General features: G+C 37.8%; 3 protein-coding genes across 4 annotated transcripts; 1 reads left to right on the top strand and 2 right to left on the bottom strand.

The window, feature by feature from the left end:
* Positions 1-27: 27 nt before the first annotated feature.
* On the bottom strand, positions 28-5801 carry zrsr2 (zinc finger (CCCH type), RNA-binding motif and serine/arginine rich 2). The gene is made up of 11 exons (XM_029459285.1): positions 5493-5801; positions 4504-4583; positions 4305-4410; positions 4052-4160; positions 3641-3727; positions 3181-3219; positions 2529-2659; positions 2198-2411; positions 1521-1576; positions 1294-1403; positions 28-1184 (listed from the first exon to the last, which is right to left on the bottom strand). The coding sequence occupies exons 1-11, from the start codon at positions 5531-5533 to the stop codon at positions 271-273; spliced, it is 1887 nt and encodes a 628-aa protein (XP_029315145.1). The 5' UTR covers positions 5534-5801; the 3' UTR covers positions 28-270.
* A 746-nt stretch (positions 5802-6547) lies between these two features.
* LOC115028234 (transmembrane 6 superfamily member 1-like) lies at positions 6548-11999 on the bottom strand. Of its 2 annotated transcripts, none has more exons than XM_029461850.1 (10): positions 11627-11999; positions 11431-11534; positions 11180-11277; positions 10990-11093; positions 10701-10783; positions 10397-10515; positions 9732-9827; positions 9543-9635; positions 9336-9455; positions 6548-7585 (listed from the first exon to the last, which is right to left on the bottom strand). In XM_029461850.1, the coding sequence occupies exons 1-10, from the start codon at positions 11716-11718 to the stop codon at positions 7394-7396; spliced, it is 1101 nt and encodes a 366-aa protein (XP_029317710.1). In that variant the 5' UTR covers positions 11719-11999; the 3' UTR covers positions 6548-7393. The 2 variants fall into 2 exon arrangements, with proteins under 2 accessions (XP_029317710.1, XP_029317720.1); XM_029461860.1 differs by having other exon boundaries at positions 10397-10458.
* A 991-nt stretch (positions 12000-12990) lies between these two features.
* LOC115028231 (BTB/POZ domain-containing protein 1-like) lies at positions 12991-23277 on the top strand. The gene is given in 9 exon segments (XM_029461836.1): positions 12991-13627; positions 16365-16377; positions 16379-16522; positions 19277-19382; positions 19472-19669; positions 19831-20023; positions 20133-20220; positions 22107-22253; positions 22354-23277. Coding segments are annotated over 9 exon segments (1470 nt in total). The 5' UTR covers positions 12991-13205; the 3' UTR covers positions 22513-23277.
* Positions 23278-24488: the final 1211 nt, after the last annotated feature.

Raw genomic sequence — 24488 nt, 5'->3', positions numbered from 1 at the left:
TGTATTAAAGAAAAGGAAAGAACCCCCTTTTGTTTCATATTGTTTTTACTCAGCAGCAATAACCATGTAGTACTGCAGCTCCAGTGTTCAATAATTAAAGCAACATTAACCATTTTACAAAAGCAAAATATTCACATCTGTACATGTTGGTGACGAGTGCCAACTTACTGAATCACTGCTCAAAATATGTCATTTATTCCTCCCGAACCTTCGCATAGTTATAAGGGACAAAGCAAGAACACACTCACAGATTTTGAAATGGAGGCGCCACTAAGCATCACTTGGCATTTCTGTGTTGGAATGTTCACGTTTCACCTCAGGATTAAACGTCTCACTGTCGACACACGGACTCTCCTCCAAGTCATTGTGTTTCTGAACGACCTCCGCTTCATCCATCTCCCGACAGTGACTCGCTGCAGGCAGATTCTCCACCTTCTCTTCCTCTGACTCTTTCTCCTTTTCTGACTCTGCAGATGAGGTCATCCCTTCAGGCAAATGGCTTTTCTTCTTGTGCTTCTTCTTGCTCTTCTTCTTGCTCTTTTTGGATTGTTTGTGGCGGCGGCGTGTGTTGGTTTCTTCATTAGCGGGCTTCTCATTTTTCTCTGCTTTCTTGGGGCTCTTTTCTCTACTTTGCTTCTTTCTTTCTCTGCTTGTGCTTCTTGACCTTTCTCTCACTTTCCCCTGAGTGTCTGAATGTTTGTCTCTACTGTCTCGCTCTTCACTTCTGTTCTTATACTTGTGATCCCTGTCTTTATCTCTACTCCTGTGTCTCGGCCTGTCTTGCGCTCGGTCTCTACTTCGACTCCTCGACCTGTCTCTACTCCTGCTCAGACACCAATCTTTCCTCCTGTCACTGTGTGTGGATGACCGTTTATCCTCTCTGTGCTGGTGGGGGGCCCACCTCTCTCGACTCCTCTCTCTGCTCCTGCTCCTCCGCCTGTCGCCTTCTCGTCTGCTGTGGGATCGCTCCGATCTCGGCGGGCTTCTGCTGCACTGACGTTGCCTCCACGATCGGTCTCCGTATCTCTCTGAATGCCAGCCGTCTCTGCGACTCCCCCTGACGCTGCGGTCTGGAGACATGTGCAGGTCCCTGTCGGCCTCCCAGAATTCATTGCCAGGGTTTCGAAACACGTGCAGGAAGTTACAGTGCTTCCCTTTGGGGCACTTCTGTCTGTCAAACAATCCTGAGAGAGGAAATACGAACAAGATGCTAAATACATTAAACCGAATCTTGTCTCTGCAGTAAGGTCACTAAGTGAAAATGCGGTTCTCATATCAGAATGAATAACTCACCACATATAGCATTCTTCCACCGTGTAACAGGACACGTCTCACAATGAAGCTGCCGGCCTGCGTACCACCTCCCATTGAACCTGATGATGGCCTCTCTACACTGCTCCTCTCTGGACAGACAACAGAGAGCAGAGAGGACAAAGAATGAAGAGTTGTATACAAAAGTTAGAACACCGTACAGAGAAATTACTTTGAAAAAGTCGCAGAGTGGTTGTGTTATGACTTACGTGTCAAATTGAATGTAAACATTTCCTCTCAGGTGTGGCTCATAATTGCAGCTGACCTAAAAAAAAAAAAGGAAAGGTATCAATGACACTAGATATGCATTTTTAGTCATAATAAGTTGATCATGTTATCCTGAACAGTGAAGTTTCAGGTTGGTTTTTAAATGGAAATTGTTTTGAAAAAGTCAAAGGGATTACATCTTCAATCTTCCTGACAGCATCACGAAATCATTTAGACCGTTTCATATATTTTTAATAGTTTGGATTTTGTAGCACACCGTAATGGTGATGTTTTTACAAAGTCCCAGGCAAAAGAAAATAAATCTTTCTTCATACTGAATTGAAAGCATCTAAAATGAATGGTGACGTATACAGTGAGTCCACATCTTTGACTTGGTACTTCAAGACATATTTGACAAAGTATAATTACACAAATAAGGTCACAATAAATCAGACAAAGCATTTCTATGAACTGAAATAAACTGGTTGCTGTAGACTTCTGTTACTCTGCAAATACATGCAACAGGTCAGCAATCACATTTCTCTCCTGACCGTATATTCTGGAATAATGTCTTATTATTTAAGGTATATTTTAGTGATACATGGATTACTTCATAAAGCTGACAGTAAATCGGGTACTTCAGTGCATGTAAACACCGACTGTCCTGATTTCATCTTACCTTGAATTGTACCACTTTGCCGACACTCTTCAACTCTGGCAGGACGTCCTGGTAGAACTCGAGGAAAGTCTCCTGCAGCTCCTCCTCGCTGTGTTCCAAACAAGCATCGATGTCGTAATCATCGCGGCGCGACTGCTGCATGCCAAACGTTGTAAACATACCACGGATCATCAGAGTCGGGCTGGCTGTGGGATAAACGTGCTTCCGGGAACATCTGGACTCACAAAGACACAAGAGGAGAATTTACTCAAATATGAGGAAAGAGTTCTTTAATGCACCTGTACATCTATTCAGTCACCACTCAAAGAGTCAAGAGAGAAACAAATAGTACCTGTCTCCAAATCGGCATGCCCCGGTCTTCAAGAAGAACGGACAGTTGGCTACGTCGCGCTCCGTCCCAAAGTTCTCAGAGTTCTTTGTCGCAGGAGCCTCAGGGTTCATCCACGGTCCTCCATTTTCTAGCTGGAAGTGAGAACATGAACAAAAATGTATCTGCTGTATAGTATGACTGAGATGAACAAAATGGTGTGCAAATTAAGCATTTCATGTACCCCTTACCTTTAAAATGTTAAAACATGATAAATAAAATATTGGCTTTAAAAATACATAACTAAGCTGTTTTATTGAAAACTTTAAAATTTGGTTATCACAGATTTGTGACTGAAATATGTACCGACGGGATATATTTCAGAATAAGAATCTAAATGATCAGTGATTGCTGGTGGAAAAAACTAAGTAATAGACACATGATTTTGAAATGAGTGCAAACATATCTTTCACACGTTCATTATGTGTGACTGAACTTAAAAATATTTATACATTAAACTGAGTTACATGCCATTAGGAGTAGAATACACAACTTAAAATACCCAGTAACTTGGGAAACCCAGGGAAGTTTTATTTAAATGTATACAAACTTTGAACATACATACTTCATGCTTCTTGACAGTTGTTTTACCCACAACATTCATCTGTGTTTATACCTGATTTTCTGCTTCATCCAACATTTTCTGAACGGCCTCCTACAAATGGTGTAAAGACACGGCTGGTGAAAATGTGTAGAGGTCAACATACTGCAGAAGATCTGTTACTGTGTGTTAAGACCACACTCACAAGGACTGGCATTACAATATTTCTGGACTTTTGGGAAGCAATTTCACAGACTGTTTTCACACAAAGTAAAAGATACATCCTTGTTGTGAGAGCTGAAGGTGCTGTTAGGGTTTTTCTCTTTGTGTGTATCTTAGTTGAGGAGTTGGACGGTTGCTTGTGCCCCTTAGTCAAGGATTGTTTTGTACAAAGCAAAAACACATTTTACTAAAGAAACATGATTACTATATGATTATCTGGATCTTCCACTTTAGATGTATGATATGAACACTCATGATTAAGTAGAAGAGGATATATTTCTTTTTGTTTCTATCCTCCTGGGGCCCGTTTCACCTCTCTGTCTCGTTTGTCCTGCTGCTTCTGCTCTTTTTCTTCATGTTCTTTCTTCTGCTGGACCTCCCATTCCTCCTTTATCATCCGCTTTGAACACAAGACACAATGTGAATATTAACATTTTATTTATAATACTCAAACAGGCTCAGGTGCACTCATCAGTTCAGCCAATTAATCAACACAGCAGGCATTCCCAATTGAGGGCAGTAATCTCCTGTGTCAGGCTCCAATAATTCACATCATTTGTAAATTGATAGTAATGGAATAAACTCCTGAATCAGCAAACCCCTACAGTACATCATCAGTGTGAATTTATACACATCTGTACACTTGCTAAATTACATTGGTGTAAATGTTTTCAGAAATGGTCAAGTTGTTCATGCTCCCTATTGAATACAAACAGTATTTTACCTCTTCGTCCTCTTTTCTTTTCCTTAGAGCCTCCTCCCTCTCAGCCCTCAACCTGAACTCCTCCTGGGCAAGCCTCTCTCTTTCTAACCACTCTATATGCAGCCGCAGTCTAAGAAAACAAGCCAACACAACACAAATCAAACACAATGAAGATTTTATATTTTATAAATACTGTTCTAACATTGTTTCTTGTGTTGTCTGTCACTGAATGTTCAGCTGCCAGACAGCAGAGTGACAGTAGTATGAAACCTACCTTTCCTCCTCAGCAACATCATTGTCCACATCATCTTCATAATTTCTTTCCTCTTCTTCTTCCTCCTCCTCCTCTTCATGTGTATAGCTTGCCCCATTTTTTAAACCTTTAACAGAGTACATGTTACATTACATATGGCTAATGGTGCAGCAAGAACTGTAAAAATGACAAAACAGCAACATAACTGCTATCTTCGTACCACATTGTCTTGCTTGGGCGAGTGCTTGGCGTTTCTTTTTTCTTCTCTCTTTCCTCAGAGCAGCCCTGCGTTGCTTTTGACTAAAGATGAGAAAGATGACATTTGACACAACAATCAGATCAGAGGACAAGAAAAGTGTTGCTAAAGCATGTTCTCCTAGTGGATGAAAATACTTTACTAGTTTGAAGGTTATTTCATCTTAAAAAATAAAAAAAGGTTTTTATTTATTTTTCTTCAGGTAATAATATTATTGTACACTTGCTTTTTGACCACAAGAATGCAATATCGAGTGGTGTTTCACAGTATGCTCTGAGCAGAGACATACACTCACTAATCTTGCATAATGTTCGCTTGTGCCTACATCATGCGGCATTGACTATAAATATCTTTATTATTTCACCTTATTACAAATACTAAGATTACTATCAGGCCATTTAAAACAGAAACATTTAGACATGTGTCCTCTTTGGTTCTATAGTCAATGACAACACTAACTGGCAGTGTATTTAAAATCATGGTCCACAGCATACAAATATAAAAATGCAAAACATACTTTGGGAACCACTGGTCTAATGTAATCAAATACAGTCCTGGTGGACCATTAAGTAGCAGAGTATATGCTGAGACTGTATTACAGAGGTGTTGATTGATCAGCTCTCCAACGTTATCAGTCATTTGAGACAGTAGTTTGTGTTATTAGTGCTTTAAAGGGCTACTGTGTAAGTGGGTAGTATGACAAACAGTAATATGGTCTCAAAATGACCAGAATCTTAAAACATATTTCTCAACAAAACTGAAGATTAACGATAACTAAAGTGTAACGTTAAGTTTTTAGAAGGTTAACACTAGTAGCTACGCCAGGACTAATACTTTTTTTATTTACTACATTGTACTTACGTCTTTACTCTTTCTTATGGTAATGTGGTCAATCACACAGACATTGTTAGATCATAAAGTTAACTCGACATGATTTAAAGAGTGATACAGACCTTAACAAAGGCGCAGACATCAGTGGAGTTGGTGCTGCCATCACAGCTAATGATAGCCAGCAGTAGCTAGTTAGTTAGCATGTTTAGCTAACGTTAGCCCTTATTTCCTCTTATCGGCGTATAGTTCAAACAAAAAAACAAGACTTAATATTCTCTGAGTGGATGAGTTACTTCCAAATTAGATTTGGGACGTCTGAGGAATTATACAACTCAATAATGTATGTTTGTTGTCAACTTGAACAATTTAGCTACATACGGAGTTGTTTTGAGAAAGAGGCGGTGGTGTCGACACAAAGTACTTCCGGTTTAAACCCTGAATAACCAAAGACGCTCGATAACTAACTTTCTAAACCATAGGTCTTCAACAGGGGGTCCGCGGAGGTACTGCAGGGGGGTCGCCAAATTGTTTGTAGATAAAGCAATATATATATATATATATATATATATATATATATATATATATTTCACATATTACATATATGTCACATTGGGCGTTAATGTTACGTTATTCTTCATTTGAAAATATATCAGCCTAAGAGTTTCTTTATGTTTGGTAACAAAGATTAGTCTTTTTATTTGCATTTTCACAAAATTGTGACTTTACTTCTTAGGTATAACAAAAATAAATGTTTTTCAGATTTGTTTACCACACAAAAAATTGCAAACTGAAAAGAATAAGTAAGACTGCCTCATATTGGAGGTCTTTTTTAACAACTTACTGTGCCTTTAGATAACTGAGCAAAAGACTTACTTAGTAAACCTGATAAAAACACTTTTTTTTTAAAGTGTAGAAACAAAAACATATTGTACATGTAATACATGTATTATCAGAACCATGTTTGAACCATTGTTTCCAGCATGTGTGGCAGTTTAGCCTAGGCCAAATGGAAACATTTGAAGCAATTTCTTTCCTCAGTGAAGCAAAGACGCACATCGCATTTCTGAGTTTGGTGGTTGTATTGACTTTGCAGAATTTGCAACAGTCACACTTGTCACGTTTCACAGCAATACAGCATAGGCCTTCACTGAAATAAAAATGAGACTGTGTCTTTCTCTGAATTACAATCATAGTTTATATATACATTTTATAATTATAGAATAATTGAATCTATAGAATAAATTCAATGTAATAATTTGAACGTTAACAACAAATGCAATATTTTTTCTAAATGCAGAGGTTTTTCCACTTGGCAAGTCAAGTAAATGTTATGTACCTTGTCCAATATTACAAATCACAAATTTGCCTAAGGGGGCTTTGCAATCTGTATGTACAGCATATGACATCATCTTTCCTTTTTGACCTTCTTCAGTTATATTATAGGAAATAAGCTAACTATATTAGTCAAAATTAAATGACAAATTAAAATAATTAACTGAATATCTGAACATGACAAAAGACCATTTTTGTTTACCAAATGCCCTTAAATGGTTGAATACCTATCTATTGTATAAAATGTAGCCTATATTATTTAACATGTAAAGACACATAGGAATAATTTCTATATTTGCCAACCTATTAGTAAAAAGGCACTGCACAGAAACCTATGTCAACAACAAAGCTGTTTTGTAACCAAAAATATCAGAACAAAGAGTAACTGTCAAGAACTGTCAAGTTGTTTGAATCCCATACACAAATCTAAAAGTGCTTCTCTGTGCTGTAACAATGTATGTGCCTTCCTGTTGCTTTACACACACAAACACATTTTCAAAATAAGCAACAGAACATAAATGCTAGTTGACACAAACTCAGTTTGACCCTGGAATATTTTGTCATGTTTCCAATACCTCCACTTAGCCCTCTCCAAAAATAGCAACCACTAATAACTGCAAACAGAGAGCTGTACTTTGCAAGCACTTGAAATCCCTGGCTCTCTCTTGCTCCGTCTCACGCTCGCTCTATTTTATTCAGTCTTCTTATCTGACGTTGGTCTGAGGAAGAACGCAGGCCTGGTGCGACAGCGGTAGCACAGAGCCTGAGGCACAATAGCGTACAGGATATTGAACAGCAAGAAGACAGGCTGGCCGTCAGCAGGCACTCTGTAGGAGAACGGTGTCCGTGTGTGAAGTGACGCACCGATATGAGTGAACTGGGCCTGGGAAGTGAAGCAGAGAGTGAGAAATGGGAAAATCACAGTTAGTAGATTCACACTAACAGGGACATTGTTTTTCCATATTAATGAAAGAGTTCAGATATTTTTTACAATATATTTTGCTCCTGATATAAAAACAGCTTGAAGATGATGTCTAACTGATATCTGAAAACAAACATTAATCTCCTCTTTTAATATACAAAAGTTAAATAGATTTGTTGGTTTTCCAAGTATTATATTACCAGTTTATGTTTTATACATTTAAGTGGACTGATGACCATAACACCTGGACAAATGATGGTACTGCCGTCCCTCAAGACATGAGGGGTGCCCAGGTAGCTCACCTGGTTTAGCGGGTGTCCCATGTACTAAGTCTGAGTGCTTACCGCAGTGGCCTTGGTTTAAATCCAACCCTTTGCTGCATGTCATCCCTCCCCCTCTCTCCTAATTTCCAGTCTATATTCTGTACTATCAATAAAGGCAAAAAGCCAAAACATATATTTAAACTCCAAAGATAAATGATACGTCTCATAGCAACCACGGCTGTCGGTCTATCAGCGTTCCTATTCATAGCCGTGCTGAACAGTTGACACTTAAGTGAATACCACGAAACCTATCCTCTTGGTCTAAAGTCAGCTTTGGCCCTCATCCGACCGATGAGTGACGCGCTGGCCTGCAGCTCAAACACAATAGCTGCTTTGTTTTGTTGAGATGTGATTGAGCTGCTCACACCACTCTTCAGAGTTTCCTTCTTTAGATGTAAACAAAGAGAGTATCTGGTGCTAATTCAGACCATATCTGTTCATGCAGATCCACTTGTGTTTGACTGCACTGATGAATAACCTAAACAGAGACAATCTGAAACCACTATTTAGAGGAAAAAGTTAGGGAAACATAGACTGATGGTGTAGCATTGGCTAAACTACCTGGAATGATGATGTCATGGGAAATATTTTATACAAAATTATGAAAAACCCTACATGGTCTGGAAAAGTGACCACAGTGATTATTTTATCTATAAAGTAGGTTAGAGATTAGTAGCTCAGTGCAGTGGTATCTTCTTTGTATCTGGGTAATATTTTTATTATATTTAAGGTCTATAAATAATTTATAGGTTTGGTTTCCTAGTTTAAATGTGAAGAAATGATTCTAAAATGTACACAGAGATGCCTATAGAGAACTCCATATACTGTATATATATTTAAAAAAGACAACTTTTTGTCTTACGAATATGTTTTAGGATTGCTTGCTTTCCTGCAGGAAAATATAATAATAATAATAATAATAATAATAATAATAATAATAATAATAATAATAATAATAATAATAATAGTATTATTATTTTAACAAAGTTGCACAGTAAACATCATAAAAACAAGTAGCCCACAAAATACTAGAAAAACTAGATAAAAGCATAATATGGCAAGAGGACAAATGAAATATTCACAGAAGCTTTCTTGGAAAAGAATGAAAAGAAGAAGCAAGTTGGAAACTCGTAATTACGATAACTCCGATATGACACGAACACAGCATTAGACCTCTTCTCTGGACTGTACGATTGATTGACATCTTTTTGCCCCTCATATTAGTTTTGTTGCACTTATTGAGGTATGGTAATTGCATGTTCATGCAAAACCTAATAAACAAAACAATACAATAAATGAACAGCTGTGGTAGTGCAGGATCTTTAACTGCAAAGAATTAGTAATCATTGGTCACCAACCAAGAGCGAGGAACAACCAGCAGGACGTACCTGTGCCAGTGCTCCAGAGTGTACAAGAGTCAGGTCCGGCATCCACTCACATCCTGGGACTATCAGCCCATAGAGAGTAATGATGTAGTATGGTGCAGAGTACAGCATGCTCACCAGCATCTGCCAAACATGTATACAATTGTGAGATTTGTGCAATGAACAGTGTTTTAGGGTTAAAGTTTGGTGTTTAAAGCTCCACAAAGTTACCTGTACTTTAGGATAGGCTGAAGGGTCTTTCATGTAAGGCTCATACTGTTGTGTGTATCCTTGACACCATTTGCTGGAGCAGTCCAGAGCAACCTAAAACACAGAATACAGAGGCACTCCACATAAAGAAATCACATGTGTGTGTGTGTGTGTGTGCATTGGGAAGTTGGTCATCTTCAGGCTTCTTACCAGGCCTCTGAAGACACAGAAAGCAAAAGCAGGGATGAGGTAGATGACGAACAGTAAGTCCAGAGGTCTGTGGAGTAAGCTTTTTCTTTCAGCCTTCTGGATGTTACAAGAGAAAGCAACAACATGATATTCAAACTGTGCTCTCTATCACATACATAGCTCTGCCACACACTGACAGCTTTACAATAATAATATGAAGCTTGGATTGATCACAGCCAAGAGACTAATCGTACTGTAATGGACTGCAAATCACATCCATGTTTTCAAAGGTCATAGAGAAAATGTTTATGAGAAACAATTTCCTAAAAGAGTTGTAAAGTAGGCTGGCGCCATTCCTTCCTTACCTAACAACTTCAGGGACTGAACTTGGTCTTCTTCTTTTTTTTTTACACATACTGTTTAGAACTTTTAGTGTTTACTTCCTTGGCAGTTCCCCTTTATTGGGGGTGTGTGTGCTTCTGTCCATCTGTTCATAGTATAATTGTATCACGTCTTTTGCTTGGCTTTAATGTTTATAATTTAAAAGTTCTCGGAATAAAATATTGGAAAGAAATTCTGACATCTCATATTTCAAAACTGCTCTGCACACTTTTGCCAGTAAAAGCCATGTATGGGAATCTTCAATAATATTCTTTACTGTAATAACCGCCCAGTTTTTGACTTACTGTCAACTCAGTGTCCCGTGTGGAGGGCTGGCTGAAGATGCGGAAGCAGGCCCAGACAGACACTGAGATATATAGCATGTGGAGGAGGAAGAGAGGATTAACTTGGGTCCCATACTTCCCTGAGAAAGGACAGAACAAGATATCTCATTGTGGGAAAGACACAGACCAAAACACAAATAGCAGTATTTACAGTAGAATTTGCATCTTTTTCAAATCAACTTCAAGTTTGGAACTTTGTAGTATTCTCAGGGGAGGTACTGTATGTACACTAGCCATCTAAAAGCATACCATTATTTTTACTTACCCACAGTATTCCCAAGAATGTAAACTATGGCACGCATGAGAAAAGAGCCCACCCAGTAGAGTCCAATTGCTCGGTAACTGTCCCTGTGCATACAAAGAAACAAGGCCAATGTAAAAGCCAAATGAACACATTCTACTCTGACTTGGATGGATAGATAGATAGATAGATAGATAGATAGATAGATAGATAGATAGATAGATAGATAGATAGATAGATAGATAGATAGATAGATAGATAGATAGATAGATAGATAGATAGATAGATAGATAGATAGATAGATAGCTCTTACCCCCAAGCAATTGCAGCAATCATGAGCAGGTACATGAGATAGTGCACACAGCCATCCCAATAGGAGATCATGTGCCCATGTGCTGTGTTAATATGTGGATCTGCCTGAAACACAGGGTAGATGTTTCAGTTAGAATGTACGCAGGCTGCGCAAGACAACTCAAGAACAGGACTCACAACATAACACTTGCCTCTCTGAGGTAAAACGTCACAAATCCATCAATGATGTTGTCCTGCTCCAGCCCAATGATCAGATTCACCACACTGAAGAAGGCATACACTGCATACACTGGACAGATAGATGCATACTTTTATTTTATGTCAGTTGGGTGACTATAGCAGACACTTTCCTTGGTATTAAATCAATATTTCTCACAAAAGACTACAACAACTTTAAAATGGTTTGGTCACAACAAGAAAAAATGCATTTGTGAATTCATACCATAGAAAAGAGGATCCACTGGAGCCTTCTTCTTAAACATAAAATGGACTGAAATGGCCAGGATGATGACTGTTGAACACCCAGCGAAGAAGAAAGCTTCAGCACTAAATGAAACATGACAACATTTTCAAACAATGCTACTTACTGCAAAATTACAGTAACGGTAACAACAATTAAAAAGGCCTATCTCACTCACCTGTTGCTGTAAATGAGGGAATTAAATAAAAAGCAGATGGGGATGGACATCAGGGAGAGCACAAATACTCCCGTCCCTGCAGACGCGCTCATTGCTGGCCAGGTTTAAGCGATTTATCTTATGCGAGAATTGAGAATTTTAAATAATTCAGCTGATAAAGCCCCCGGTTTAGTCTGCGAGTCATATCTCAAGGAATGGGGGAAAGGAATGTGTCTGAAATTAAAACAAGGCACAAACTTCCAAACCCGCTTCCGTAGGCATGTTCTGTCTTGTTAGGTCTTTCTCGCTTTCTCTCTCTCTGTCACCAACATACTGTCACTCACAGACATTCGCACGCACAAATACACGTACACACGTACACACGCACACACACTCACACGCATACTCACACACACACACACACACACACACACACACACACACACACACACACACACACACACACACATACACACGCACACACAAAATCACTATGACAGAGAATGATCTTACTGTATACCGCTGCTTTATTTAATATGAAATCTTATATTGTATTACTTAGAATAAGAATTATAACCTGTCTATTTTTAATCATTATCATCTATAAATAGTTTGAATGTTTGATAATGTTATTTTAGTGAAAGTGCAGACTCTGACATCTAGCGGTCGATTAGAAAACTTGAAGCCGGCAACAGGATATATTTTTGAAATGTAATAACAAGCCAATAATATGCATTTTGTACGGCAATAGAGGCAATATGAAACACAAAATAAATTGTAATGTAATTACAGATCTAAATATGTTTAAATCCCCAATGTTTAAGGTTATTACTTGGATTGTTATTACATGATGCAATGTCTGTATATTATTGTTCAATTGTTTGTGGTATCGTTACAACACATAACCTATTTGTATTTTGTTTTCTAGATTTATTATTGCATATTAATGATATCCTCAGGGATCACTTTACATGTGTTTACGTTTATTACCTGCATTTGTATTTACACTACTTGTATTTATATATTTCCATTATTGGCTTATATGTTTGTTATTGCCTAATTTGTTTGTACCTTGTCTTGGATCTTGTTCTGTACCTGTTTTTGGATCTTGTTGTTTTCACCTTATGTTCATTCATTCTTTTGTTTTGCTACGGGACCGGAACACACAATTGTGCTATGTAGCCTAATGCGCTGTATATATATATGAATGACAATCACATCTCTCTTATTTCTTTATTATTTTCTATTTTCTATTATTTCGTTATTTATTTATTTGCATTGATGTATTCCTTTGTTTTGAGTTTATTTCGTATATTGCCCCTTTTGTTCTTTGCGCCTTTCCTTGTCACTTTACGTTAGTTTGTTGCTTTTGGACTCAGCAATAAAGTTGAATGAAAAAAAGTGTTTTGAAGGAAGTGTGCGTCTGCGTCATTTCTGTAGAGACGCAAGCTAGCAAAGCTAAACATCAAAGAACGATGGCGTCCATCGCGATGGATACCACGTAAATAAATAACGGCTCATACGGTACGGTCGGTGATTTTCGTGTGTCATTGTCGGTGCTTTGTGTGAGTAGAATTAAAAAAAATAGAAGCGTGTCGTTATGGCGACCGGGAGCGGCGGCAGCAGCGTCGGCTTAGCGTCAAACCATAACGGTCAGGAGGCAGCATCCAACTCGGTTCAGTCTGGAGCCGCAGCGGTGCTGTCCAACGCGCCAGCCTCCGGTCCTGCCCGGTCTGCCTCCCCGCCTGTCCTCGGCCTTCACCGGGAGCCCATGTACAACTGGCAGGCGACGAAGAGCTCCCTGAAGGAGCGCTTCGCCTTCCTCTTCAACAACGAGCTGCTCAGCGACGTCAGGTTCATAGTGGGAAAGGGCAGACAGGCCCAGAGGATACCGGCCCATAAATTCGTCCTGGCCGCTGGCAGTGCCGTTTTTGATGCCATGTTCAACGGAGGGATGGCTACAACCTCGTCTGAAATAGAGCTACCTGATGTGGAACCAGCAGCCTTCCTCGCCCTGCTCAGGTAGGACAGGTGATCACCATGCACATGGCCAAATTCACCTGATCGTCCAGCAACATGCAGCTTCAGTAATATGGGATGTAGCCCGCTTGATGGAAGAGTTTGGTAAATTGTTAGACAAGGGAGATTGTCCTCAATGTCCAAATACATTAAAGGGATGCAGGCCATTCCAGTTCCCCTCAAAACAATGATTAATCAACTTTTAGTTGTACTCTTTAACATTATATTAGCAATAAGGCCACTCTACATTAAAGGGATCAACTTAAGTAGCAAGCAGTTCACTTAAATGTTTTATCAACACAATACTACCCTCATCAGCTGAAAATAAAATGTGTTCTTCAAGAATATTGTGTAATTTAAGAAGCAAGGGAAATAAGGAAACAATATTTACCCCATACAATCTTACATTAACGATTTAATTGGAATAACGACTCATGTGGATTATGTGAATGGGACAGTGAAAACACATTGTCTTCCAGTGAACCTGTACAGGAATCAATTGCGTTTTTGGAGCTAGAGTTAATTTAAACACATATTGCTGCTACTACACTCTAGAAATATGATGTTGATTAAAGCTGGAGTACAGGAAGGAGGACAACTTGTTTTTTTTTTATCAACAATTGGATTTTGTTGAGTAAACAAACACTTTATTCATAGATGTTAAAGGTTAAGCCCCAAAGGAACTGATGGAAGTATGAATTCAAGCTATTCAAGCAAAATCTCTTCACTGCATGACGAACGGAAATTCCCTGAAACCTTTTTATTTATTGGACTTTTAATAATTATTAATAAAGGGGAAAAAAAACTAATCATTGCACCCTTGGAAGAGCTAAATGGAAACATGACATTAACAGTGGGTAAATGTGATAGTATAACCCTCAGATCATTATCCCAGATTTAAAAGCATTAGCTAAGTATAGTATAATGTGAAGCTGAATCAATTAGTTGATTACTGGATTAGTAAATTAGGACTTTGAGTTTTGTTTATTCAAATGAAAAGTGCGCTTATAAATACAATTTTATTATTATTATTATTATTATTATTATTATTATTATTATTATAAATTGGTAATAGTTGGTCTTTCTTTCCTTTTCAATCCACAATGACACACTTTCTGGTTCCAGCTTCTAAATTGTGAGGATTTGCTACTTTTCTTGCGATGTTAATTGTGTCTAATGGTACAAAACACGCCATTTAAAGCCAATGGACATTCAGGTATTTCGATGGGCATCTTTCACTATTTTCTGACACTGACCAAACAATTAATCGGCTCGAATAATCAACAAAGAATTAGCAGATAAATCATCATTCGTTGATTTGTCTTTGGAACAGAATATGTCTGCAGGGCAGTGGCTCATTAGAAATATCTTTTAATTGGGACATTTATTTTGCATGAACTCTCCTGGATTAGTGAGGTGAAATCTTTATCTGATTACCTTCATGATATTCAGCACAAATTATTCCTGATGTACATAGGAAGATGGTCTGTTAAATTACAAACGCATTGTCTGATGTAAAACAACTAAAATGTAGAGCCTTTTGTGAAGCAAAATGTAACAAAAAGTCAAAAATCTCTTTGTGCACACAGTCACGTTGAGGTACATTTGCGTTTGCTATCCTCCCTGAAGTGAAAATACTTTGTTTGTTAGCCTACAAGATTTAGGTGAGACTGAAGATAAAGCCAAGGGAACCTTTTGTGTGGCTGGATTTTATTTGTAGATGAGTGCTTCTCAACCTCGGGGTAGCAAGGTAATTTCTGGGGCTCGCCAGATGGTTGTGAAGAAAAAAATTAAATAACATATTTTAGACTGGGGAATGGTTTGTCAGTACATCGCCTGCATCACTGATATAACTTGCCTTTTTAGAAGCAGGAGATAAAAAGTCACTGAACGCATCAAAAATCAACACACCTGAAGCATGTTGGACAATGTCTAGGTGCTCTCTGTTCAAACTAAACAAAACGGTCATGACAAACAAAGCATGACTTATTTTTCATATATTTGTCAGAGCATTCACAATATCACTAAATCAATCCGCTGTTTATGCCGGTTTGCAGCACTTCATCTCTTTTGCCCTCTCTCTCTCTGGTGGGCTGTCATTTCCCTTCTCTACCATTTCCCTTCTGGAAATGAGGAATTAAGGCCAAAAGTTCACGAACACCAGCTGGATTATTTTGGGGGCGGTGACACGAAAAGTTTGAGAACCACTGTATTTTTCAGAATAGTATTCACAAATGCTTTTTAGAGCTGGGTATCCTTTTGAAACGTTTTGATATCAGTGTAGTTAAGTGCCTGGTTTCAGATGCAATACTTTTTTAGACCCCATACATTAAGATATAAAAACATGTATTTCTACAAACCCTTTTTTCCCCATTTAACTAATGAAGTGAAATATCTCCAGTGTTAAATGTTCTGAGGACGTGCCGCTATTACAGTCTAAAATTGGCAACATCATGACATAAATCAGGTACTGTCCGATAAGAGAATAAGTAAACAAGACTATAAATCTGACCAGACATTCGAATACCATTTCTCGGACAGTTTTCGATTCTACAAAGTATAAAGAAGTACAGAGTTTAGATACCCAGCTGTAGTGCTTTTAAGAACCGGTTTCTGAAACCATCTACATACTGCCAATTAATTTCTGTTTTAAGAATTGTCTGCCTAAAATGTGATTTATACTGCAGATAACGACGTGAATACCTGACCTTACACACAATGTTTTGTTTCCTCTGTGCAGGTTCTTGTATTCATGACGAGGTCCACATTGGTCCAGAGACTGTGATGACGACTCTGTATACGGCTAAGAAGTACGCTGTTCCTGCTCTGGAAAGTCACTGTGTGGATTTCCTCACTAAACACCTCCGAGCGGACAACGCGTTCATGCTCCTCACTCAGGTTATTGTCACATCTATTGTACAGTACACACCTGACCTTTAAACTCTCTGGCATCAACCTTTGGTTTGCTACCTACTGCTACTATACTATATACTACTATACTATATATGACTATACTATATACTACTATACTATATATGACTATACTATATACTACTATACTATATATGACTATACTATATACTACTATACTATATACTACTATACTATATAAGACTATACTATATACTACTATACTATATATGACTATACTATATACTACTATACTATGAATGACTACTACATACTACTATACTATATATGACTATACTATATATAACTATATTATATACCACTATATTCTACTATACTATATATTACAATACTACTATACTATATATGACTATACTATATACTACTATACTATATACTACTATACTATATACGACTATACTATATACTATATACTACTATACTATATATGACTATACTATATACTACTATACTATATACTACTATACTATATACTACTGTACTATATACGACTATACTATATACTATATACTACTATACTATATATGACTATACTATATATAACTATATTATATACCACTATATTCTACTATACTATATATTACAATACTACTATACTATATATGACTATACTATATACTACTATACTATATACTACTATACTATATACGACTATACTATATACTACTATACTATATATGACTATACTATATACTACTATACTATATACTACTATACTATATACTACTATACTATATATGGCTATTCTATATACTACTATACTATATACTACTATACTATATACTACTATACTATATATGGCTATTCTATATACTACTATACTATATACTATATACTACTATACTATATAATACTATACTATATACTACTCTACTATACTATATACTACTATATACTACTATACTATATAATAATATACTATATACTACTATACTACTATACTACTATACTACTATACTATATACTACTATACTATATAATACTATATACTACTATACTATATACTACTATACTATATACTACTATACTATATATGACTATACTATATATGACTATACTATATACGACTATACTATATACTACTATACTATATACTACTATACTATACTACTATACTATATACTACTATACTATATACTACTATACTATATAATAATATACTATATACTACTATACTACTATACTACTATACTATATACTACTATACTATATACTACTATACTATATACTACTATACTATATACTACTATACTATATATGACTATACTATATATGACTATACTATATACGACTATACTATATACTACTATACTATATACTACTATACTATATACTACTATACTATATACTACTATACTATATATGACTATACTATATATGACTATACTATATACTACTGTACTATATACTACTATACTATACTACTATACTATATACTACTATACTATATGATTATACTATATACTACTATACTATACTACTATACTATATACTACTATACTATATGACTATACTACTATACGACACATCAAGATACTTTTACGGTTTTCATGTGCAGAGGTTTTGAGTTATGTCTCTGAGATTCTTGAATGTAACTCGTGTTGCTCAATGCCTTGAAAAATAATGACATTTGACAGCAACATGTCTTTGAAAAAACCTTTCCAGTCTGGATTATTTACAGACCTCACTAGATCTACTTTCTACCAAGTCCCTATGGAAACCATTAACATTGATTGCTCGTGATAATCCAGAGAAACTGGATTCTTTCTGGAAACACAGATTGCTGTTGAGTTTTTCACATGTAATAAATAGCCCATTTTGATCCTTTTGAGCAGCACAAATGATTTGCTATTGAACCTCCTCCATTGTATAAGAGTTGTGACAGAAACCGCTTGGCCAGACACCACCAGGAGAAAATAAGAAAATATATTCATAGTATTTCAGGGGAACTCACCTTTTTAAGGGCACCAAAATAAGAGAGTTTGAAGCAGACCATGAACAGAAGGTTTCAATAACGGCTTGGTCTGTTTTTTAAGGGTAGCTCCTGGGGCACTATATGAAAACATGCAATAACAATTTTGCCATCTTCTGGAAACTGACAAGCAGCACTTACGCTGGAGGATGAAGCCCATTTTTCTTTCTTTATATGATCCCCACCAGACCATCTTCCAGCCATTGATGGCTGAGGTTTTATGACATTAGCTGTTCTATTTTTGGTTTATGCTACCGTCTGCTTGGGTTCAGCATTCTGACTTGATGCTGGCTGCTACGCCTTCAGGCTGCATGCTCAGCTGCTTTCTGATCAAAAACTACTCCCTTTTATATTTTCCAACACAGCAACAAGAAGCAGAATCCTCCATAAACCACCTAAAGCAACCCAGAGGAAACAAAAGACTTCATTCCCAGCACTGTACTCTAAATGATCAGTTTCATGGTTGCTCATTTAAATCTCATTACATATTTTTTCATGAAGTAAAAACGATATCTTTGCAAAAAAGCCTAATTTATCATGTTTAATTGATGTTTGAATGCAAGATATGGAAAAATCAATTTAGTGTTTTCATTAAACTTGACTTTTGTTGGTTTATCTCACACAGTACAGTTGCCTAAATAAAGAAGAACTTCTTTGACAGGTTTTTAAAATCCTTTTGTGCATGCAAAGTAAATGAGCAGTATCAACTAATAGATTCTAATGTGGCTTCTTTTATGCTTTCATTACAGGCAAGGTTATTTGATGAGCCTCAACTTGCCAGTCTCTGCTTGGACACTATAGACAAAAGCACTGCGGACGCAATAAACGCAGAGGGGTTTACAGATATTGATCTCGGTATGGGACTCCTCTTCACCTGATATTTCCTTTTTCTACTGCTTGTTTGGATGTGAACTGATGAATATTCTGTGTATTTGTATGTGTAGACACCTTATGTGCAGTGCTACAAAGAGACACACTCAGTATCAGGGAGAACCGCTTATTTGGGGCGGTGGTACGCTGGGCAGATGCCGAGTGTTACAGACAACAGCTTCCCCCGACATCGGACAACAAACAGAAGGTTCTGGGGAAAGCCCTCCCGCTCATCCGCTTCCCGCTCATGACTGTTGAAGAGTTTGCTGCAGGTAAGCGCAACACTAAAATATAACTTGTTTCTCTTTGGTACTTTTTTTTTTTTCTTCAACGCTATACTCACCATTTCAGCCAAACATATTCATCATGTTCCTGATGTGTCCATACAACTCAAACCACAGAAACCAGCTTGATATTCTTTCTTGTGCAACAGGGCCTGCCCAGTCTGGAATATTGTTCGATCGGGACGTGGTAAATCTTTTTTTACACTTTACAGTAAACCCGAAACCACGGGTCGACTACAACGACAGGCCCCGCTGCTGCCTCAGGGGGGAAGAGTGCAGCATTAATAGATTCCAGCAGGTTGAGAGTCGATGGGGGTACAGTGGTACCAGCGACAGAATCAGGTGAGATGAACAAAATCTCACCTGAAATTTCAAAATTTAATCTGAAATTGAAGTTTTAAAAATGTTTTGTCTAATTTTCTCTCTCTGTCTGTTTTTTCTCCCTCTGCAGATTCAATGTTAACAAAAGAATATCCATAGTGGGTTTTGGCTTGTATGGTTCAATACATGGACCCACTGACTATCAGGTCAACATACAGGTAACTTCTGGCATTAAGCCATTTTAGTGTTAAAGGAAAAACTCGGACACAAAAAAAGCCAATCTTCTCAGAAGTACATTGTTGTCTTAACACAAGCAGCCATACAATAACCAAAAACACTGCTGACAAAGTGTCTTTGCCAGCAGTTTTTTATTTATTTTACAGTGAATTGTTCCCTGTATGGTTGTTAAAACTTCAAAAGCCAAATTTCACAGTAATTGATAGATGTAAGAATTACAATTTGATGATTTTATAGGGCATCCTGGTGATCTAGGGGTCTAAGACGCTGACTGTGTAAAACTGCATCCCCGCAGTTTAAGTTTGGCCAGGGACCTTTTTGTTGTATGTCATCCCTCCTGTCTCTCCCCTCATGTCCCTGCTTTACTGTTCACTATAAGATACAGGTAAATCTGTTCAAGAAAACACTTGAATGAGTGAACTGGGGAATGATTTCAGTGCAGCACATCTCATTTATAATAATCATTTTTATATTGCATTATGCCACAATTTGAGCCTTCTAAAGCCGGTATACTTAAAGGCCCTGTCACACATATCCGTATGGCAGAAACGAGATATCGGCAATAGGTTGATATAAATTAAGGGTAAGTCGTGATCGTTTGAAGGACGTAGACGACACGCCAGACATACGGCCCTGTCACACAGATCTGTATGGCAGAAACATGTCGGCGTATGTGAAAAGTAGCTCAAAATTTGTCAGAGTCCAAATACGTCCAACTTTTCCACAGCGGTGTTGTAGCTGACGTATACATAACGAATACATAACAAATTATTATACGTATGTCAAACCTATTGATAGCGTATCACTTATAAGTGTTTGCCACTTATACAAAACATATCAGAGCGTCTGGCCAACGGAGCTGGAAAAGTGCCGTTTGGTTCACGTCATGGTGATGATGGAGAACGGCTAGAATGTACTCTTGTCGCAGCCTCTCAGCATCCTCCATGCTCTCTGATGATGGGTTGATGTATTCATCAAGACGTGCTGTGAAAAAGTGAGGATGAGCTACTCACAGGGACCCTATATACTATATTCAAACCCCAATAAGCTCCCAAAACGCTAGCTGAACGCTAGCTGTACTGTAGAAACACAGTTTAATAAGTTACTCCGTCGTCAGGGATAATCTTAACATAGGGTAGGAAAAGGGTATCCACTCGTTATCAATAAGTTGGCTGAAGGGTTCACCGTCAGCCGACGTCGCCTATATCTAACATTCCTCTAACGTATTCACGTACTATATTTATGTAGGTAAGTATTCACGTATGTCTAACGTAACGTACTTTATGTGTAACGTCTGCATAACTTATGAAGCACACGTCGGGTACGTCCGGTAATTTTGAACATGCTCAAAACATCAGCGTTCAACAACGCACCCCAGTGTAACACTGCCTGCTCTTAACGAACACTACTTATACCTTACATCAACGTACACCAGCGTGTTGCCAATATTTTGTATACGCCATATTTTTGTATATGTTATGCATTTGTTGGGTATTCGTCTGATACATTTTGTATAAGTAAGTGATACTCTATCAATAGGTTAGACATGCGTATCTGTATATGTTCACTTTTCAGATCCGATGAAAAGGTGGACGTATTTGGACTCTGACAAATTGTGAGCATTTTTTCGTATACGTTTGACAGGGCCTTTAGTCAACACTAGAAAGGGACATAGCGGAATATATTGTGGATATTAAATTATTTTGGGCACAGCTGATACTTCCAGTTACCAACCAGAACGGTACAACTCCAAACAGATGAACTCAGAAACACAGAGTGCCCTGTCAGCTGCGTTTTAACCGTTTAAAGTTGTTAAAAAGTGTGCACAATTTTATTCATTCACTAAAGACATTATCCTGTCCTGCAGATTTTAGAGAGCGACAAACGCATTACTCTGGGGCAGAACGACACAGGTTTCAACTGTGACGGCACCGCAAACACCTTCAGAGTGATGTTCAAGGAGCCTGTGGAAATCCTACCCAATGTCAGCTACACTGCATGTGCCACCTTAAAGGTCAGTCTGCTGTATTTAAAATATGTACAATTGCATAAATGGAAAATTATCTGTTTCAACTCAGATTAGGATTAACGAATTACCTGATTTTACTCCCCAGGGCCCAGACTCCCACTACGGCACAAAGGGGTTGAAGAAGGTGACGCAGGAATCAGCAATGGGGATCAAGACAACGTTTTTGTTTTTTAGCTCACCGGGAAATAACAACGGTACATCAGTGGAGGACGGCCAGATACCAGAGATCATCTACTACGCTTAGACTTAACACGGTGTCATGCAGGTACACTGAACCAGGGAGACCTCAGACTGCTGGGAAGACTAGACTGCTGGAGATAAACGTAGTGCCTCAGGATCCCTTGGAATAATGAATGTGTGTGTGTGTGTGTGTGTGTGTGTGTGTGTGTGTGTGTGTGTGTGTGTGTGTGTGTGTGTGTGTGTGTGTGTGTGTGTGTGTGTGTATATGCTGTGTGGAAGTAAGCAGAGTCGTCTGAAAATAAAAAAGCTTTTTTGGGCATAATCTGTACCTTCAGTTGTAAATGATCTGAGTACTGATGTCCTGTCTGTGTGTTGTTATCAGTAAGCTGCCAGTGCAGGAGTTAATCCTACACGAGTGAAACTAGAGAGACAGCTACCATTTCTTGGTCGCCGCCATTTCTATTTTATTTTCTCAGTTTATGCTGATGCATTTACCGAAAGTATAATATTTGCATATTTTTTTATTGTGCACTGTTATCATTTATTCAGCAGGTGTCTTCAAGTACTTTGTTTTTGCATTGTATTAAGGATCCATATGTGTTATGTAACTTCGCCAGTGGTACATGCTGTAATTTATGACTTCATGTTTGCTTAGCACTTCATTAAAATGTAAAATAAGAACACAAAAAAAACACTCGAGGACTTTTATGGTGGAATAAAAGTCTATTTATAGCTTTTTGGCAATAAAATGTGGTAAGATTGTTTCCTTTGATAAACTCCAGATAAAGTGGGTATTGGGCATGTATCATGAATCTTTTATTGTTCCTCTTTCTGTCACTAGGGGATGCCATATACTCCAAACTGCCAGCTATCAAACTACTAAACACATTAAATGGGGAGTAGGAAGGATAGATCAGCTGTTCCCAACATGGTGGTGAAAACTGAGGGGTTGTGAGGTGATAAGAAATACAAAACTTCATTTACTTTGCCTCCTCAGGACTTTAAATGGTGGAAACCACCGTTTTAATCTTGAGCAGTGTACCTAAAAATTGTATTTAAGTACAGTACTTGAGTAAATGTACTTTGTGTGAAGGGGTTGCAGGTATAGCCAGTAGTGTAGAAGTATTTGAAGATTTTAAGCGTCTAAGATGCCAACAGTTCAGCAAAGTATAATGCACTCGGTTCTGCTTTTAAAAATAAAATAAAGCAGTCTGCTGAAAGCTGCATCTACAGCACAGAGATGAAGGGCATTTAAATTTCATAATCTGTACATTCATATGAGAAAGACGGTAGAAACGAGGCCACTTTAGACAGCTGTGAGTGGGCTTTGACGAGGAGAGTGATCCACGTCAGGTGAGTCACCGAGAGCTTCTCCCTGCTGACTGCCCACTTAGACAGCCTTTATACCACCCACCAGACACAAAACGCTCAAAAACCCAGCAGGACAAATGGAGTACAGCACTGGCAGTCCTCTGCTCACACCTGTGTTGTGTAAGAAAATGTTTCAATGTCTGAAGGGACTAAAAAACAAGGTTCATGAGAAGTCCTTGTAATGTATGTCATTTGTAATGTAATGTAATGAATTTTCCACTAATACTGAGGCATTAAAGAGGCAAATATGAAGCTTATGGAGAATAACTCAAGCATTTTATTACAGCTATTAGATCACAAATCCGTGACAGTGATTTTCTTAGTGTGTGTGTAGATAGTAGCAGAATGGGCCTTTTACTTGAACACTGACAGCAGGGGGGAGGATTTATGACTGCTGCTTTTGACAGACCATGATACGTGACTGTACAGGACTGACATGGTGCAGAGTCAGACTTGGGTTGCCATAAGCAAAACAGAGAAAGGCCTTTTTCATCCCATTTTGCATCTGTAGCACAACCTTGTTTCCTAATGAGGACAAATCCTTTTCTTCAAACTGGTGAACATCACATTCAAAGTGGCCTTGAAATGAAAGTTTCTCAGTATTTTGAAGCCTGATTTATATCATGAAAAGAGCTTGGAACATATAGGCGTTTTGTATATAAACCTGGT

This window comes from Cottoperca gobio, chromosome 3 (assembly GCF_900634415.1).
Source record: "Cottoperca gobio chromosome 3, fCotGob3.1, whole genome shotgun sequence".
Lineage (NCBI taxonomy): Eukaryota > Metazoa > Chordata > Actinopteri > Perciformes > Bovichtidae > Cottoperca > Cottoperca gobio.
This window is presented reverse-complemented; position numbering and strand designations above follow the sequence as displayed.

Bases quoted from the DNA above. Each gene is read 5' to 3' on its own strand.
- zrsr2 (XM_029459285.1), bottom strand. From the start codon at position 5,533: ATGGCAGCACCAACTCCACTGATGTCTGCGCCTTTGTTAAG. The intron at 4,584-5,492 runs GTCTGTATCACT...TCTCATCTTTAG, and splicing joins ATGTCTGCGCCTTTGTTAAG to TCAAAAGCAACGCAGGGCTG. The intron at 2,660-3,180 runs GTATAAACACAG...TCTCACTTCCAG, and splicing joins TGGATGAAGCAGAAAATCAG to CTAGAAAATGGAGGACCGTG.
- LOC115028234 (XM_029461850.1), bottom strand. From the start codon at position 11,718: ATGAGCGCGTCTGCAGGGACGGGAGTATTTGTGCTCTCCCTGATGTCC. The intron at 9,828-10,396 runs GTAAGTCAAAAA...TGTAACATCCAG, and splicing joins CACGGGACACTGAGTTGACA to AAGGCTGAAAGAAAAAGCTT. The intron at 7,586-9,335 runs GTACGTCCTGCT...TTCACTTCCCAG, and splicing joins ACTCTGGAGCACTGGCACAG to GCCCAGTTCACTCATATCGG.